This window comes from Sphaeramia orbicularis, chromosome 19 (assembly GCF_902148855.1).
Source record: "Sphaeramia orbicularis chromosome 19, fSphaOr1.1, whole genome shotgun sequence".
Lineage (NCBI taxonomy): Eukaryota > Metazoa > Chordata > Actinopteri > Kurtiformes > Apogonidae > Sphaeramia > Sphaeramia orbicularis.
Window position 1 is genome coordinate 39010472 of NC_043975.1, and position 19264 is coordinate 39029735.

Genomic DNA, 19264 nt, shown 5'->3' on the forward strand with positions numbered 1-19264 from the left:
GGCCTATAAGTAATCAATCTGAAAGAAAAAAAAAACTCTTCATACTCAAGTCTACACAAAAATATTTTCAACTTATTGCTTTTTTTGCCTGAAACTTTTAAATCAAAAGATTTTCACCCAAACTTGAGTGTTTGTAGGCTATTTTTATTTAGGTTGATTTAATAAATAATGAAATAATATGAAATTCATACCGTATTTTAGATAATGAATACAAACCAACCAATGACTGTTCCAGCAGGATTTATTTACAATAGCGGATGTCTTTTCTATTGCCTCCGGCTGCTTATGCTTTTGTTCTCAGATTAGACAATACTTTTATTCATGGAGAGGAGAGAGGTTGCTGAATTCTACTGATTAGCTGCCTATAGCAGCCTACCATTTCAAAATTAGACAATAAAGTAGAGTCAATCAAAACATTGCGATTGGAAATATTTTTACACTCAGCAGCATTTGTGACCTAACTCAGAGCTATGTCTTTGGGTTTTTGTTTTGAAGTCATGTGACTCACTGATCTGAGCTGATCCTCTCCTCCTCTTGGGTTTGTGCTCTGGGTTTGTACATCTCCTCCTCTTCCTCCTCCTCCTCGTTGTCTATACTCTTACTGTCTGGCAGTGGAGGTGAAGTTGTTGGAGTTGTACGAGATGGGTGTGGAGACCCCACCCAGCTGACGATGCCCTGCTCAGCCAGGCCATTCTGGGCTGGTGACTCTGAGAACACCGGTTCTAAAGGGTCGATTCCCTCCTCCACGCTGCTCTGAGCTGGGGCCGTGTGACTCTTCCTCACCATCCCCATCTTGTGCGAGTCATCCTCTCCCTCTTCCTCATCCTCTGCCCCTCCATCCAGATCATCATCAAAGGAAATGATGTTGGTGATTTTCTTTTTCCTCCGGCGCTCTTTCCTCAGACCTGAGTCTGGGACGACAATGATGAAAAAGACTGAACAAAAACCTTAATTTCAACTTTAATAGAGTCAAAGTCAGATGAAATCAGAACTTTTTACCTTTGTCGACTAATTCTCTTCCAAAGTTCATAGCTCAGAGTCAGAAATGGTGACATCAGCATATTTTGTTTATTTCAACTCAACCCATTAATGTCTTGCAGTGCAGTAAAATATTTTAATGGATACTCATGGAAATCAACTTAGATGCAGTCAGTCTGGGGGAAAGTTGTTTTTAAACCTAATTCATCCCCGTCAGTTAAACATATGGAAAGAAAACCATGGAGCAGTCTTGATTGGACAGACAGGTGGGCAGAGGACTAAAAGGGGTCAAACATCCCTGGTAATATGGACATTAAATTATCCCTAAGCTCAACTCTGTGGATGCCTTATGCTGCACCTACAAGATTATCTGCATTACTTGTACATGTTCAAATCCTACCATATGTTGTCTCATTGTTGATGCTGGATCTTTGGACCTCTGTGACATAAAAATTTACTGACAGCAAATACAAACTACTAGGGATGAACATACATTAAAGATATATAGTGCCATCAGTTCTTTTACATTACAAGATTACAGCAATTGCAGATGTAAAAGAACTGATGGCATAAATACAGTTTCTCTATAGACTCGAATTAACAAAATGTCTTCAGAAACAGACAAAAGAACTGTGACATTAAACTTTGTGGCCTACCAGCAGAGGTGCTGCGTGGAAGTACAGGTAGCGGATCAGAGGCTCCATCCACTCTAGGGGTGAAGCCTGGTACCACAGCTGTGGCGGTGCTGATTTCTCGCAGGAGGCTGCTGACCCCCTGAGTCGACTCCTTCCACAGGCTGCCGATGCCCTGCGTGGATTCCTTGAGGAGGTGGGACACCGATGGGCCTCCACCTCGAGTTACCCCGCCATTCAGGTCACTGTTGTCGATGTTGATGGCAAACAGGATGGAATTCAAACCTGAAAGCGCAGGGTTTAAATGTTCTCTATTCCACACCAGCCTTGTTAAATTATATGAAGCTTTTGAACCTTGGCAAACTGTTTGGTAAGCATTTCTGTGAAAAGCAGCCAGAGGGAAAACCTCGGATGAAATCTTTCAGCTGAAAGTCTTTCTGAAAGTGTATGAAAAGAGAAGGAAAACTGTAACATAAGTTCAGTGGTATATAATCTTAATATTTTAGGGTTTATGCCCATTTCAGGTTTGTTCATCAATACTTCAAATGTTAGAGCACAGTCATTATAATAAAGTTATAATTCCATTCTCACTGTGCCATGCTAAACCAACAAAACGCAGTCAGCTAATTGAATACTTTCACCATTTAAATGCATTACAAGAGTAAACAGTGCATTTACATCTTGTATTAATAGAAAAAAAAAAAAACGTAATAAATAATTTTTAAAAATCAAGTAAAATAATATCTCTCACCTCTTTGCTTATAGACAATTTGAGGAAACTTTTTTTTTATAACTTCTTTTGGTAACACTATAAACTGCATGCATGCTCAGGCAACATATACTACTAATATATACTATTAGGTATTATTAGCATGGCTAATACTGACTTTATTACTGTACTACAATGTTTTGAGCAAAGGTGGCAAAAGTACACACTTTCATTATGCATTAGAAGTATAGATACTTCTAATAAAAAAAATTTCAAATAAATAAAATACTGTTAAAAATAGAAGCCCTAACTCAACTTCTTTACTGAAGTAAAAGTGAAAATGTACATGTTCTGACATGTACTTAAAGTATTCAAGTGAAAAGTACCAATGTCTGTTTTGTCAGTTATTTAGTGTCTTATTCAATTAGAGCTCGTGTTTTCTTTACAAAGGAACTAAACAAAGAACAATCATTTGTATAGTCATAGGTTTGTCTTAAAGGTGTGTTTTCATCTTGTTATGTCTCCTCTCATCATTCATGTTGTTACTTATTTACACAAGGGACCATCTTTGCATTATCTGTGATAATTCCCCTAAAATGCATTAAAATGAAGGTAAGGACCTTATTCTTCAGAATCTGAGTTTACAGTAACTGTACCTGTACTTTCCAACTTTTGGATTTGAATAGATTGTAACCATTTAGCTGACTGTAGAATGTCTTTTACTGCAAGTATTTCATTAATATAGCTATAATGTTTTGTGGTTTTATGGATGCAAACCGTACACTATGTGCATAAAAGCATAACAAAGGACAGAGGTTGTGATTCAGCGACAGTTGAGAATATAGTGTCAGTGTTCACGGTTGTCTTGTAAGTGTTGACTACGTTGTCTTTGCTAAATAAATACCTGCAGCCATAGTAGGGAGCATGCTTGCTCTCTCTTCATCCAGGATAAAAGCCCAGTCTTCATAATATGTTCTAGATATCAGAGAGATAGAGTCAAATGAATTCAGAGAAATCCCTGCTTACCTGAGGAAATACCAGCTGATTTCAAATACATTCTTGGATGTTAGTGCAGCAAATTATTGAACAATTAGGGCTAAACAAAATGCAAAAATCATATTGCAGTATTGCAACTGTTTAATAATTGTTATATTTACTTTTCACTGGAAAAACATTTTAAAATGCTGAAGATGCTGGAATCTGTACTGGGGGTAGACTGATAGTGGATTTTTTACAGTCAATATAACAATAGTTTGGAGAAGGGGGAAGCCTACAACTGATTTATCAGCCAGTTTTTGACATTCTATTCAGTTACCAATTAATCAATCAAATTTTATTTATATAGCGCCAAATCATAGCAAAGTTACCTCATGGCACTTCACATATAAAGCTGGTCGAGACCAGACTCTTGAGCCAATTTACAGCACCCAACAGAATCCTCCAGTTATCCAGTTTCAACAAAGGTCAAAGTCAAAATAATCAATAATTCTGAGACTGAACATATGAAAATTAAACAAAAAAAGGGTCTAGGTACAGATTTCAACTTTTTGAACTCTTTATTTACTTATTTGAGAGATGTTCTAATAGTCATTTCATTAATTTCATTCATATTCATTAATATGAACCAAACATGAATGTTTCTCACATTTGGAGATTATGATTTGTAAGCGGAGGCCTGTAGCCCTACAACACTTCAATTATAGTGGGCTAGTATGATGCAGGTTTGTCAAAAACTGCAGCTTTTGCAATGTTGATGCTGTGTATTACAGTGTAAAGATAATGTATGTCAACCCTTTCAAATTAGTTTTATACATGACCTGGTAATAAAATGGGATCTTATCTGTATCTATATTGGCCATATTGCAAATTTTATATTTTGATTCCTTAGCCCTATATGGACAAAAAATGAATATACTTCATTATATACATTATATCACTACTACATTAATATATGAAAATTCAGGTTTACTGAGTCCAGTCGCACAAGCTCTAGAGCCGAGGTGTCAAACATATGGTCCATGGGCCAAAACCAGCCTGCCAAAGGTTCCAATGTGGCCCGCAGGATGAATTTGAGAAGTGCAAAAATTACAGAAGATATTAACAGTCAAGGGTGTCAAATTTATTTTAGTTCCAAACTTAAAGGTCCAAACTCCAAAATTTTAACAATATTTTGCCTGTTACTAAATGTTTTGTGCCTTTGTAGATCTGATCTGTAATCCACATGTATAAATGATAAGTTGAGATATTATACTGTTAAAACTGCACTTATTTTTCTTGAGAAGTTTTTTGAGGTTATTCACATTTCTTTGTGAAAGGATAGTTTGGAAATATAAACCTTTTCATAATTGAACTGAACTTTTTTTACACTTAAAGAGAAATATTTGGAGTTCTCATCATTTATAGGCTGTTATGCTATTATTTTACTGGTCCAGCCCACTTGAGATCAAATTGAGCTGTATGAGGCCCCTGAATTAAAATGAGTTTGAAACCCCTGCTCTAGAAGTGTATATTACATAGACATGGAGAAAAAAGGCTAACCCCAGGCGAGGCCGGTCAGCCAGCAGCGTGTGCAGGTAGCGCTCCAGTGAGTGCTCATTGAGGGCGCAGCGCAGCCAGGCACGACCTCGACCAAGCTCCGAAGAGATGTGACGAAGGGAGTAGAACCGCTGGAGCTCATGTCGGTTCAGGTGCTCCTTCACATAGAACCAGAACGTCAACTCTGGCAGAGGGATAAAAAGATAGAAGTTAGGGCTTATTTTGTTTAATCTTTGCTTTGCTTCTGTGCCCTTTCATTTTTTTGCATGGTTTCCTTCTCCTCTCTAATTTCTCTCTTTCTATATTCACAGTATTACTGTTATTTGTCACATGGGCACATGTCAGCATTTTCATTTTCTGTTTATTGCTGAACAAACAGGTGAGACAAGGGAGAGAAATGTGAAAGTATAGTTGGAAAATGGGACATAAAAAGTTAGAGGAATGAAAATGGTCGCATGGAATAAAAAATTTTAACATAGGAAAGAAAAGATGGGAGGACAGTAGTCAGATTCATTTAACCACATTTTAGAAAAATTAACAAAAGAATACAGGAATTTATGCACATTTCTTTCCACTACTGATATGCAAATATGATTTTAAACTTTTCCAGTTAGATATTGTATTTTATACAATAAAATTCTATCCTGAGCTAATTGAGGAGCTGATAAACCTCAGATGATTTTATACAATAAAATTCTATCCTGAGCTAATTGAGGAGCTGATAAACCTCAGATGTTTTTTCTCAAAAAACCTTAAGTTTTTCAAAAAAAAAAAACTGCAAGTCAGGATCTTACAACATTGTCTCAAAATCTTGGCAGGTTTGTCACAGTCTTTCGTACATGGAGGTATCTTGCTACCATTTCCATTAATGTAGTGCATGTTGCAGTCTGCTTATTGGTCCACATATGCACATTCACAGAATTATTTGCAAAATCTATTTGCTTTGAACCAAGACTTTCATTTCTCCGAGCATAAAAACTTTTGCAATATTTAAGGGTTTTTTACAATTTGAACTTTTTCATTCAGGGTTTTTTTTTATAGGCAAATGGAATATGCAAACAAAAAGAGAAGGATGAAAACATAGATAGTTGAGAGACAGAGGAGGCAGAGAGAGTGAGACACAATGCCTTCAAAAGGTCAACAAAGCCATGATAACAATTACTTTTGCATACATCAGATTCAGCACAACTTCAGTCACTAATTAACAAATATCTGCTCGTTCTTTCCTTTTTGACCTCTGACCTGTCAACTCATGAATTATAATTTTCCTACAAAGCCAAAAAACTTCTGTAACTCTACTTTAATGTAAAGTACTGAGGTGTTATAATGAATACAATTGTGTGTTGCCTTACTCTTTTGCATACAATTAGCATGTAACCTTAATTCTGTGTGTTAAAAATACAGCTGCTATTTCTGCCTTTGTCAGAGGGCCTGGCTTCATTAGGGAGCCCCAAATCCACGAGTTCAGCCACAATCCTTTCTTCTAATTGACTGTGAAGTAAAGGATAATGCCACATATGCTAATGGGTAGGTGGTGGTAGTTGTTACAGAAGCCATGCATTTCTCTTCAATCTGGAATTAATGGCTGCTGGATTATTCAATATTACACAGCGGAAACAATTCTGTGTAATGTGAAACTAATGTCTCTCAGCCAGTGGAATGGTCTCAATAAATACTGATGGCCACAAATATGACTGAATCCTGAAGCTTTTTGTCATGGAAATTCTGCATAGTATTAAGAAAAAGTAAGAAAAGGCTCAGCTATAACACAAAATACATTTTTCTTTTTTTGAGAGCATTGAAACTATAAATTCTAATGTTTCTACAATTAAAATATCTGAAACTGTTAGTCCTCTTTCATATATATTTTGGCCTACTTATTTACAAGTATTTGTATTAAAACAAAAATTCATTTTTACCCCTTGGCCGAGGGGTATTGTAATCGTTTTAGTGTCTGTCCATCTGTCCATTCAATGACATAATCACATTATCTGAAGAACCCATTTACATATCTGCTCCACATTCATACTGTGCATCTTGGCATGGAGCAGAAGCCTATTGAAAATAGGTCACCTTGACCTACTTTTTCAAGGTCAAATGGCCTTGTGAGTACATTCAAATATAAATATGTATGTAATAAGTTTTACACAAAGACAGTGTAATCTAAATTATAGGGCAGTAACTTTCAACAGAATCTTACACTACATTTGGCTGAGGGGTATTAAAAGTTTGCACCATGTTATGTTATTTAATGTGTGTCATTTGGTCCTTGTTAATAACTTTTGCATTTAACAGTACTTGTGGATGTTACTTTCATTAGAATGAAATAACATAATCTGAATATAGAGGATGTCACGAAACGTAATGTGAATGAACCTCAACTACAATATATTTTTGTTTGATTGTTTAGAGTTTGCCAGCACTCACACATTCAGAAAGTTCAGATTAGAATTATGGAATACTAAAAGTATCCTAAGCGTAAAAATATTTTCAGTTCAACATGAAACTTTGGTGGACGTTATCAGCCTATGATGGGCCACAGTAATATGAACATTACAGTAATGTTGTCATATTAACCCCTCCCAAAAAGACCACAGGGGAAAATTCTGCACCACAACAGCTCTAGTTGCAGCTGCACTCTATAATAACAACCCAGTTGTTATAACCAGCTCTGGTGCTTTTTCATGTTTGAGGCCATGGAATAATTGGGTCCACACATCAGTCATCAATCTACACTAAGTGCTTCATACTCCATGGTTCGATTAAGGAAGACACTGGGGATCAGTCAGCTGATCAGTCATGTGAGGTGAAGGTCCCAGTGTGTGAAAAATAAGAGGAATTTCAAAGGATCCAATTTCAAGAATATCAAAATAATATTTAAATATATTTTATATAAATGTTTTCTTTATTGCACAGTCAGATGTAAATAAGAATCACTGCGTTTAATCATGTTAGAATCAGCCATTTAAATCTACAGAGAGGGTTGGTCATTTTTTCCCCCATATTTTACAGCAGGTGACATCCAGCATTACAATACCTCTACTAGGTTAAGTGTGGATCAGAGCTAAAGCTTAAGGAGTCAAAATCAAGAGGAAAATGCCAGAATTTGAAAATACACCCCTTTTTCTACAGCTTTTTTCTCAGTCCAAATATCAACACTAAATATATAGACAGATGTGATCAATAATCACAGTGGCCAATCTTGAATTTATAACCCCCATACCCATCCAATCAGCCAAACTCTACATCGTGGGTTGGATTTTCTATAGCCTGAAAAGACAGGCAACAAGTAAATGAGTTGGTGTCCAGTCAGGCTGCTAGAATTACAATATAGTGAATGGTAATCATCAAATCTTTTCAGTCTGCAACTTCACTTCTAGATGTCACTAATATCACACACTGATCATTGAAATGTTGACATATCATAGACAGATGAAGAACTCCAGTTGACAGCTGAGTATAATACAGAGACTGTGAAATGCATATTGTTAGCCTCAGAGTATAATTGCCTCACTCATGCACAAAGGGACACAAGTATTGGGACACATTGAATTCAGGTGTTTCTTTTCTAACAGGCGTCTGAGCTACAAAACAATGACAAATGTAATAATATAGTTTTATATTGGAATAAATGTCATTGCATTGCATTGGCTAGTTTGGGTTAAATTGTTATCTTTGCTTCCAAAATGCCTCAGAGATGGTTTTTACTTAATTTCTTTCAACACTGATTTTTTTTTGTATCCACGACTATGATCTTAAATGTTCTACCTCTAAATTTCTAAAATAGTTTTCATGCTCTGACTAAATAACAATTTTCTACCACAACGGACCACTACTTTCTTCACATCTCACTTAGGAAGAAAAATCTCCCATTAAACTTTAAGGAAATATTGATGTTTCTAAATTATGTGGACAAAAATACTGGGATACTTCATGGCTACAGCTGTAAGATATCCTGTCAATGGTGATTTGACATATAAACATCAATAATAATAATCAATATGATATTTATCACAATATAAAAGTATATTATGACATTTGTCATAACTGTATTGTAGCCCAGACCCCTCTTAGAAAAGAAATACCTGAGTTCAATGTTTTCACATACTGTTGTCCATTTGTGTATGAATTAGGCAATTATGCTATGAGGCTAAAGTCATCAGAACATTAGGTCATTAGAACTTTACTAAACCAACAAACCTAATGTTGACCCAGGGCCTTCGGACAGTAATGTATAAATGTGTCAAATATGTTTATTGGAGCATTGTTGAATATTGTAAGCGCATAACTGCAAAATACATAACACCAGCCTTATTTTTAGATATTTCAATGAGGAAACTTCCCAAACTGTAACACTGTACCTGCTTCAGTTTTGGTGCTGAAACCTGCTGCCTGTTTAAGAGCAGCAGCCGTGAGGGCCAGACCTCGACTCTTCCTCAGGCCGTGCTGCAGCACCGCTTCAAACTGAGCGCACAGACAGATGACCCTGCAAAGAAAAATGCAACAGCAGCACACTGTCAGGAGAGAGAAATGGTTTTTCATTTATTGGTCAATATAAACAGTTCAGGTAGAGTGCTGCATGACTTGTATCGTTCCAATATATGGAGTTACCAACTGATATGAAGAAGATATGATGAAAAATACCATAGAGTTTCCATCCAAAAAATGTAAAAATTCTAGGTGATTTATTTGAGTAATTTTAGGGTGCAAGAAAGCTGCAAAACTGGGCGTACTGCCAAAGCAAATAACAGTTAAGAGTCAGCGTCAAGTCACCAGGAACTACACACAACCCATACACAAATAGATACAAATAACCGATAGAGCAGAATACTATATATTTTTAAAACTTCTTCTGAAAACACACATTTTGTCTTACCTGCTGTCTGAGTCTGTGGCAATCTCCTTTCTTCCTCCAAAGCGGATTTGGCACTGCAAAGATATGAGTACAGTGATAATAACTGCCTATAAAGGACTTCCTTCTTCACTCTTAGCTTGTTTTGTTCAGGTCTTATCCCAGCACACAGTCAGCACATTTTCCAAAATTTTGTTAGCTGAATTGTAGCTGTACTGATGGCGAACTATGCTGGATTTGTGTATAAAACAAACGTCCCACAAGTGTTCACTTGTTTACAGCTCTTTGGAGTCTTAACTATGTAAATATGATACTATGAACTATAATAATACAAATTGAAGAAATGACATGGAGCCATGATTTCACTTTAGAATCAGAAAACATGCAGCTAAAAGTGAACTCTGACTTCATCAATATCTTCACCTGAATAAAAGCTTGATGGCAGTAATATACTCCGTTGTAGAATGTAGACTATCATTCTAAAATTAACTTCCTGTTAAATCACTGTATACACCTCCTCTTTAGCCCGAGGACATAGAGTGCACTTCCCTGTTTCTCTTTAAATATGTAATGGAAAATGTAACTGAAAAACATTGTTCCTCACCATGTGCAAAAAATACCCACTACAATACTTCTTAAAATCACACAAAAAAAACAATATCATTATTTTATACCAGCTTTCGTGTACGAGATATCCATCCATCATATTTGCATCTGTGCCCACTTTTACTACTCCCGGTATATATTCTAAATGTAATGGAAGGAACTAAAACACAATCACACACCACAAACCTTTGTTATAGCTGAGGTCTTTGGCTAAATGTGGACAGCTTTGGGATTTGGGTCTACTTGCTTGGTTGGTGTACAGATTTCTGATCAAGCACACAGTATTTTGATGGAATGCCTTGCCTTCAGCTGTGATTACAGCATGTATTCACCATGGTATAAGTTCAATTTCAACTTTTACTTCATTGCATTAATTTTTCACCAAAATCTTGAAATGGTGATACAGAGCTATACTACTGTGTTAAGTATTTTCCATCACACCCCAAAGATTCTCAGTGAGGTTCAGGTCTGGACATGTGATGATGTCTAAATTATCTGATTCTGATGAAACCTGGTATTGTCATCATGGAATATGACTGTCATCTGTGAAGAAAAAAAAAACGCTAATGTTCAGACCTGATCATTCAGTATAATTAGGTTCAGCTGACCTCATTTTATGGACACATAGCGTTGCTGGACCTAGACTTGACCAACTGAATCAACCCCGGTCATAACACTGCTCCTACAGGCTTGTACTGAAGGCACTAGGCATGATGGGTAATCACTTCATCCACCTTTCTTCTCAACCTGAGGCTCCCATCACACATCAGACCACATGACCTTTTTCCAAGAAATGAGAAGCTACCCGCTGCATCAGTTAGAATTAAAGAACTTGTTGCAGCTGAAACATATTAGGATGATTCTCTAACTATCGAAGATGCTGTGTCTCAGGCAGAAGAAAAAAAAAACTCAAAACACACATCTTTTTTATTCTTGTCATATTTAATTGACAACAAGATGAACAAACAAAAATTAGATGATATATAAATTATCATTTTTATCATATAAAATGTGTGTGTGTGTGTGTGTGGGGGGGGGGGGTATAAGTGATTTTTGCTATATTTCCTTTGTCCCTGAGTCAGATTTTGGACATTCAAAGCCTCATATATTCTGAATGTTGGGCTAAAATGACAAAAAAATTATACAATACTTAATTAGTTTCATTAACACCATTATCAGAATGTCTTTCTACACATTATGGAGAAGCAAAACACATAAAAATATTTCTAAAAATATGTGTTTGATTTTCTAAACATTTTCCAACCCAAATTTGCCAGTAGTTGGAGAATCACCCATTAATCCCTGCAGTAATTACCCAATGGAAGAATCTGAACTATTTGTTGAGTTAAATCCAGGTGGTGACTTTTTTGGACCAGGCTGTGTGTAGCTGTCATCTCCAAAATGAAAACAAAAACATACAGATGAGAGATGAGTCCAGTTCAGTACTCACCTGTTTGACAGCGTCCAGAAGCCTCTCCAGGAGATGCTGTCTCTTTGTATCAGTCTGCTGAGTGCCTACACAAATGAAGACACACAAAACACATATGAGATGAACTCATTCTAATGAAGGATTCAATTGCTCCATTTATTTCTGACCTACAGTAAGCTGCCTCAAATGCAACCTGTCGCCTTTCTGAAGTGTAGTGTATGTAAATATTAACCAAGTGTAAATTCTGACACCAACACAGTAGAACAGCTCAGAGGGAGGTTTGAAGGAACAAGAATCGGTCTTGAATAAGATAGCATACATGAACCTATTGTGGTAAAACAAATACATTATTGTAACACACAAGCATGAGAAACACTAAATGTGACACAGGAATTTGTTTAGAGGGTAAATTAAGTCATAAAACCCGTAGCAGATCTTGGCTAAACAAAAACTTGCTTCTCCTTCGGATAGTAGTAACACCATTAGGCTACACAGTCCACCATACACCAAAACTCATGCTGCTACCACCACATCTCCTGGACAGCCCCTACCACAGTGTACAGTGATACGCAACAGAAGATCATAATAAACATCACTATTATGGTATACCATTATGTTTTGCATTTAAAGTTAATTTTGTTAACATCATCAGAAAAAACACTTGAAAAATGTTTCAACATTTAGTTGTTTTACATAATGTTGCTTGTACATCTTGCTGTGAAACAAACATTTCATGTTTCCTATAATGAATGCTTGTAATTGCAAGTTCTACCTCTGAATATCTGAAATGTCTTGCTATTTGGTTTGATTCTATCCACAAAAAAAGGGTTTATAATAATAACTAACCCCCCTTTACGTTTTTTTTCATCTCGTTGAATAAGAACATTGAATGAATATTTCAATGTCTTATTTTGTCTTGATGTAACGCTCACATCTTGTTGCATTTTTTTTTTTTTTTGCAATGTTTTCATCCTCTTACATATCTTATAATTGAAAGAATTAATGATTTGACATTTTTGGGACACATTTTTATTGTGATATCTTTGTTGCCAGTCCTACTAGAAAAATGTCATTCGACTAAGAGACTTTAAAGGTCTACCAGCATTTTATGTAACTCTTGCAACTACTAATGGTATTTCTATGTGCACATGTTAAATAAAACATAATAATGATTGTCAAAATGTATTCTCATCTCTGCAAGACATCCTGATCAAGTAAAGACTAAATATAAATGAAGAATGAGTTTGATTTTGCCTACAGTGAAAGTCCTTCCAGATATTCAACAAGACCTCACAGATCAGACTCCATTTGCTGGTGACAACATTAGGGAAGTACCTGCAATGTGTCCTCAGCTTTTATCAAATCAGCACAAATCTCTTACTTATTGTCTAGACAGTGAAGCTATTAACAACCCCCTCTTCTTGTGTGCATGAGTTCACATTTTGTACTTCTAGAACCAGATGGTTAATAAAAAAAAAAAAAACAATCAGAATAAACTCACCGTTCATTCTGACAGCCCAACTCCGTTAGCACTACCATCCAAGCTAAAACAGGTTAGGTCTTGAGTAGTTCATTCCTTTGTGTAGGTTCTTAGTCACTGGCAGCAGAAGCTAGCAGGACACCGGGCCCATGCTGCCTCTGTGACCGAGCTGGACCCACCCAAACGCGTGGGAGGACTGATGCTCCCTCGGCGTGCAGAGAGGCCTGCCGAGGGTAGCCGCTGGAGCTGGGACACTACCACACTCTGACATCTAGGAGTTGTAAAAATCCCGAGAAGCGGATAAACTGAACGGTACACAAGCCGGAGTGTTGTTTAGAAGCCATGGAGTTCGCTGTCTAAAAGTGTGTTGGAGTGTTTCGCGTGTGTACAAAGTGTTTGGAGTTTAAAGCCTGTGACACTGCGAAAAACAGAAAGCGACTATTGACTGAGCGCTGTCAAGGTCACGTGACAAAACACACTGTTGTCATATGACTGGAGGGTCCTACTGGGATTTGTAGTCTTTTGTAGAACCGCTCCTGTAAAGCAAAAAAAAAAATGCCTAAATAAAATATATACTTATATACTTATATTTATATTTGTTGTACCAGTTGTTTTGTAATTTTGTAACTTGAAAATATTCTTGTATCCCTTTAAATGACTGGAAAAAGACATGTGGTCTTAACCCAAAAAGACCCAGTGCTACTTTTGTGTCGGTTCTAAATGAATTTTTCTCTCTATTTCACCTTTCTTAAGTGATTTATTCACCATTTATTATGACATTATCCACTATATTTTGCATTTTTCAGTGAAAATCATGTATTTTCCTATATTTAATTTACTGATCATGTAGATTTTCATAAAAAACTCAGATTAATGTTGATGGTTATTATATCAGAAACAGAGAAAACTGAAGAAAAGGATTACTTTTTCAACAAAATCTATCATTAACTGAACATAAACCAAGTGTCTCCGTCCAGTGTCACTAATCAAACTCCATGGGTTTTACTGGTGAATCATTCTTGTAGACAATGATGGTGTTTACACTTTCACTACGAAGAATCTGAATGTCCAAATGGGTCATATCTGATGACCATGAAAAGATGACAAACTGTATTTTACAACAATTATTTATATGTATTGATAGGATTAATGCATCAACAGGAATCAAACATTTTAGATCAGTAGATGGTTTTGTTCAGTGGTTGATGTTTGGGTCTTCATGGGTTAAAGACCCTTAAGAGCATAACATTTGGTTTAATGTTGATTAGTCAATTTGTTTTGCTCAACTTCGTTTTCAAGAGTCGACGCATTTTAATTTGGGGCAGGTGAGGGTTTATTTTATACTTAATAGACATGCAGATCTTATATTTATGGGACTGGTTTTGCCCAAATGTTGCATATGTCAAGTAAAAAAATTATGAAGCATTTTAAAATATTAAACTGTATACTTGTAATTCACAAATTCTCTTATCTATTATCTTATCTATTTTGAGTCTTGTTAGCATTGTAAATGTAAAAAGTCAAAAGTATCCCTGTTTTGCACATCGGTGGTCATTACATCAGCATTAGAAATGAGGAGTGGAAGTCATGTTTACCCAAGGGTGAAGTCAGTTTGTCACAAAGGAAACAGATTTGAATCCCCACAAGTCAGTGCAGGAAGTCGAGGATGTGTAATTCATACATCCAGGGTCTCATCTCTTCCTTATGTCACTTAGAAACTTAATGTTCAGTGTACAGTTTCAACACGAAAAGTTACACTTACTTTATTTGTCAAAATTTTTCAGTGTCTTTTTGAATAGCTTAGTGTTGAAGTGTTTATCGGTTACACAGAGAGTCCGGGGTTTGTGCCTTACTTTATATGGATTTAATGCTAAGGTTTAATGTTTTTAAACAATTCCATAAGTGAATGTTAAACCTGTTATTGTTCTTTATGGCTGTAGTTTGAGTTTCTAATTTTTAATATTAGCCTGCATTTCTGGATGCTCCATGGATTTTTTCATTACATTAAAAAACAATAATGCCTGTTTATTGTTGTTTTATATAGCCTTTAAAAAGCTTCAGTGCAGATGATTTTGTTCCACAGATGCAACAGTTTTGATGCCAACTTTTTCATCTTAAAAGCTGTTGTACAGTTGAACATTTAGCATCTTGTAAAAAAAAATACAATGTGTTCTTCTGTATATCTGTACACTAAAAATTTTGATGGCTCTTGATAGTCAATATGATTTCTGTTATCATACAGCTTTTATTTAATCTCTGAATATAGAAGCTTCATGTACAATTATTTATGAAACAAAAAGAAAGACAATTGAGGTAATTCAGTAATATAAAACTTGAAGACTTTTGAAGGAATTTCAATAAGACTTGGATAAAACAATGCTGACAGAAACAAGCACATTAAAACAATAAAATAATTGTTTATATGCTGTTGATTTGGCCTGAATTAGGCTTTTTTAATGTCATCTTAATGATATACAGAGTGGGGAAGCAAAATTTACAATGAACATTTAGTTGTTTTTTCTCATCAGGCACTACGTCAATTGTTTTGAAACCAAACATATATTGATGTCATAATCATACCTAACACTGTTATCCATACCTTTTCAGAAACTTTTGCCCATATGAGTAATCAGGAAAGCAAATGTCAAAGAGTGTGTGATTTGCTGAATTCACTCGTCACACCAAAGGAGATTTCAAAAATAGTTGGAGTGTCCATAAAGACTGTTTATAATGGAAAGAAGAGAATGACTATGAGCAAAAGTATTACGAGAAAGTCTGGAAGATACTATTAAAGAAGAATGGGAGAAGTTGTCACCCGAATATTTGAGGAACACTTGCGCAAGTTTCAGGAAGTGTGTGAAGGCAGTTATTGAGAAAGGAGGACACATAGAATAAAAACATTTTCTATTATGTAAATTTTCTTGTGGCAAATAAAGTCTCATGACTTTCAATAAACTAATTGGTCATACACTGTCTTTCAATCCCTGCCTCAAAATATTGTAAATTTTGCTTCCCCACCCTGTAAATGAGGAAAAACAGTTGTAGGAATTGAAATTTCTCCTTAAACATACATAAATAAAGGCAACATTTGCCTCTGTAAGTGTTCTAATAGTTTTTTGTATTCAATTGTATTCAGTCACTTGTGATGTTTTTGTTTTTTGTTTTTTTAATCTACTCCTCTATCTACAGTCATGACATCTCTACTCTGTGAAATCTGCCCATGGGTAAGATATCACTGATAACACAGAGCTGTATTCTCTAAACCACTTCCATTTGCAGTGCTGTGTGCAAAGTTTACATCTTATCTGTCAGATAAGAACATGTGGATCTTATTCAGATAAGACTCCAGTGCTGTCTAATCATTACAAGTGCATGTTAGCAGAGCAAACACAAAATCCTTTTAAAAAAATAAACTGACAAACAAAAGACACAAACACAAAAATCCATGTGCTGTGTCCCTCTGTGTTGTTTGCAGTCTGTGATGAGTTCATTTATATTGACAGTGTCTCTCTCACTAGTTCTTTCGATGAGGTGGAAGAAGAGGTAATGGTGTTGTCAAAGATGGTGGAAAGGTGCACGTCTGTGCGCAGCTGCTGTCCACTGGTTGAACGTCTGGTGTTGGACCTGCTGGACTTTCTGAAAGAGTCCCTGATCCCACTCGAAATGCGGTCTGACACCTGCCTCACGACCTTACTCAGTCCACGGTTCTTCAGTTTCATCATGCCCACGTCGTCTTCCAGCTCTTCAGGAGGGACGTCAATGTTCCCAGAGTACCAGAACACCCACCAGATCAGACTGAGGAAGATAACGATGGCCCCGGCATAGATGAACAAGTCATGAATAACTAGCCCTCCAAATACCCCCACCATCATGATGAATACACCAAGGATGTCATGAGCCACTGCGAACCAAAACGAGCACTTGCAGCGGCCAACCCCTCCATAAGCCCTCTCCATGACCGGCTCCACCTGTACAGACGTTGACATGGTGGTAGTGGAGGACATACCAACAGAAAGCTGTTTCTTAATCCTCAGATGTGGCTGTAATTCCAGTTAAAGCAGCAGGTGCTGGTTGTGTGTCAGTCAACAGTAGTGGGCAAAAACATGACACAATCTGTATGACACTGATCAAAGTCTAATGTACACAAGTGGTTATCAGCAGCAGTGTTGGGGAGGAACCAGGTATGTAATAGTTATGGTACCCAGTTACAAATTACAATTAGTTACACACTGAAAAAAAGATATTAGTAATTCAAGAAAGTACAAAAAAAGGCCTGTTTCTGGTTGATAATTGTGGTTATCATTTAACTCTTGAAGACCTAGAACTATTTTTGTGGTCATCTCCAGGGCCGTCTTAATGCAAGGGCCTGATGGACACTTGCTTGTGGGCCCTCGAGCATAGGGGCCCCATGCTAATCTGTGTATGTTAACCTTTTAATGCACCTTGTATCATATATGATACATACCAGTCAAAGGTGTAGGTAGTTACTCCACTAATTGCTAATTTAAGTTCTGCTTAACTTCTGCATTTTTCAATTTTTATTTTTTGTTTTTTTTTTTTCTCAAATTTTTCCATTATTTTTGTACAAATTTGTTTTATTTTGGACTAGAATCTCTGAATCATTTTATTTAGATTTATTATTTTGTACGAGAATTTTTCAATCATTTTACAAAGATTTTATAATTTTCTACTGAAATTTTTAATCGTTTTACAATTTTTTTTATTTTCTACCAAAATTTTTCAAACTTTTTTTATAGATTTTTTTTTATTTTGTACTAAAATTTTTCAATCATGTTTTGTATTTAGTACTAGAACTTGTACAGAAAAATATTTTCAGACAATTTGAAATCTGTTTTCCTGAATGTTGAAATTGCACTCAGATTGTGTGTGTGCATGTGCCTGATGGTGGCCAACTCTACACAACCCTCTTTTTCAAGACTGAAAGTTATTTAAAAAATCAAATTCGTAACACAGTGGGGCAGCATAGTTTGAATTGGCTGTCACTTATATGTGTATGGAATATGACATCCTGAAGACCATTGACTTCAAGCCAATAATAATTTCTGAGTGGTTATTGTAGGATCTCCAGTACACTGCTCTGCCCAGGCACCCATACTGCTGTTAAGATGGCCCTGGCGACTTCCAAATATTTTTTTTAATCACAATTTATTACAATGTCATCCTATCATCCGTTTTGGATTATGCAGTGAAAATCAGGTGTTTTTCAATTTTAAGTTATTGATCATGTATATGTTCATAAAAGCACAGTCAAAATTCAAATGTCGTTATATCATATATAATATATGTTTTGTTTACTGTATTGTACATGAAGTTTTTTTTTAGAGTAAGTTTTTCAGCAATACTTTTAAAGTAAGTTTTCTCACAAGTTTTTTTAGAGTATATACTAACCTTAATGGTCATCTGGTTACTAACCTGCCTGTTTTGTTTTGTCTGTTTTGTCTTCTTGTGCTGCTATCTGTCTGTCTGTCCGTCCGTCTATCAATCTATCAAAACACATAAAACTAACAAAACGTGACTTTTCTGAGAAAAAAAAAAAAAAATCATTAACTGAGCATAAAAACAACAACAACTGACAAATACTATCATTTGTAAGACAGTAAGAGAATGCACTGGATATTATTAAAAGGAAACAGTTGCATCAACTCATAGGAAATTAGTTTTTACTCAGTAACGTCCATGTCATCCTCAGACTCCCAGGGTGCATCTTTTCCGTCTCTGCTTCTCCTTCAGTATGGGAATCCACACCAGTCCCACCACGACGAACATGAGCCCGATGGACAGACAGGCCGAGGCCACAGAGCGGGACTCGTCCATCACCCCAGAGGACCGGAGCAGAAAGAGGAGTGAGCCTACAGCACACATGACAGATCCCATCACCAGTGCGATGATGGGCTTGTGGAAGTAGGTGCAGCCTGCAGGCCCAGCCACAGCCGAGTGGGAGTCTGGACACAAAGCTTCTTCAGTTGCCTCCATGACCACTTTACAAAACGATTCCTGTTACCGCTTCACTTCTCCCATTTGA

At 36.3% G+C, this 19264-nt stretch overlaps 2 protein-coding genes and 1 long non-coding RNA gene across 3 annotated transcripts in view; 1 reads left to right on the forward strand and 2 right to left on the reverse strand.

The window, feature by feature from the left end:
* The window catches only part of snx29 (sorting nexin 29), a 265361-nt gene extending 251686 nt beyond the window's left edge, over positions 1-13675 (reverse strand). The window contains exons 1-8 of the mRNA XM_030163645.1: positions 13243-13675; positions 11763-11827; positions 9731-9783; positions 9216-9340; positions 4858-5038; positions 3224-3294; positions 1635-1895; positions 509-911 (exon numbers count right to left, since the gene is read on the reverse strand). Of these exons, the coding sequence (XP_030019505.1) occupies positions 509-911; positions 1635-1895; positions 3224-3294; positions 4858-5038; positions 9216-9340; positions 9731-9783; positions 11763-11827; positions 13243-13249 (1166 nt within the window). The 5' untranslated portion in view covers positions 13250-13675. The remainder of the gene's footprint in view (positions 1-508; positions 912-1634; positions 1896-3223; positions 3295-4857; positions 5039-9215; positions 9341-9730; positions 9784-11762; positions 11828-13242) is intronic.
* Positions 1-17315, forward strand: part of LOC115439704 (uncharacterized) — a 26065-nt gene extending 8750 nt beyond the window's left edge. The window contains exons 2-4 of the long non-coding RNA XR_003938288.1: positions 3631-3762; positions 12016-12019; positions 17304-17315. This is a non-coding gene — a long non-coding RNA (uncharacterized LOC115439704). The remainder of the gene's footprint in view (positions 1-3630; positions 3763-12015; positions 12020-17303) is intronic.
* LOC115439702 (transmembrane protein 238-like) lies at positions 16398-17433 on the reverse strand. Its single transcript, XM_030163646.1, has one exon. The coding sequence runs from the start codon at positions 17223-17225 to the stop codon at positions 16713-16715; it is 513 nt and encodes a 170-aa protein (XP_030019506.1). The 5' UTR covers positions 17226-17433; the 3' UTR covers positions 16398-16712.
* Between the last annotated feature and the right edge of the window lie 1831 nt (positions 17434-19264).

What these genes read in the sequence shown, in the direction of transcription:
- LOC115439702 (XM_030163646.1), bottom strand. Translation starts at nt 17,225, where the DNA reads ATGTCCTCCACTACCACCATGTCAACGTCTGTACAGGTGGAGCCGGTC.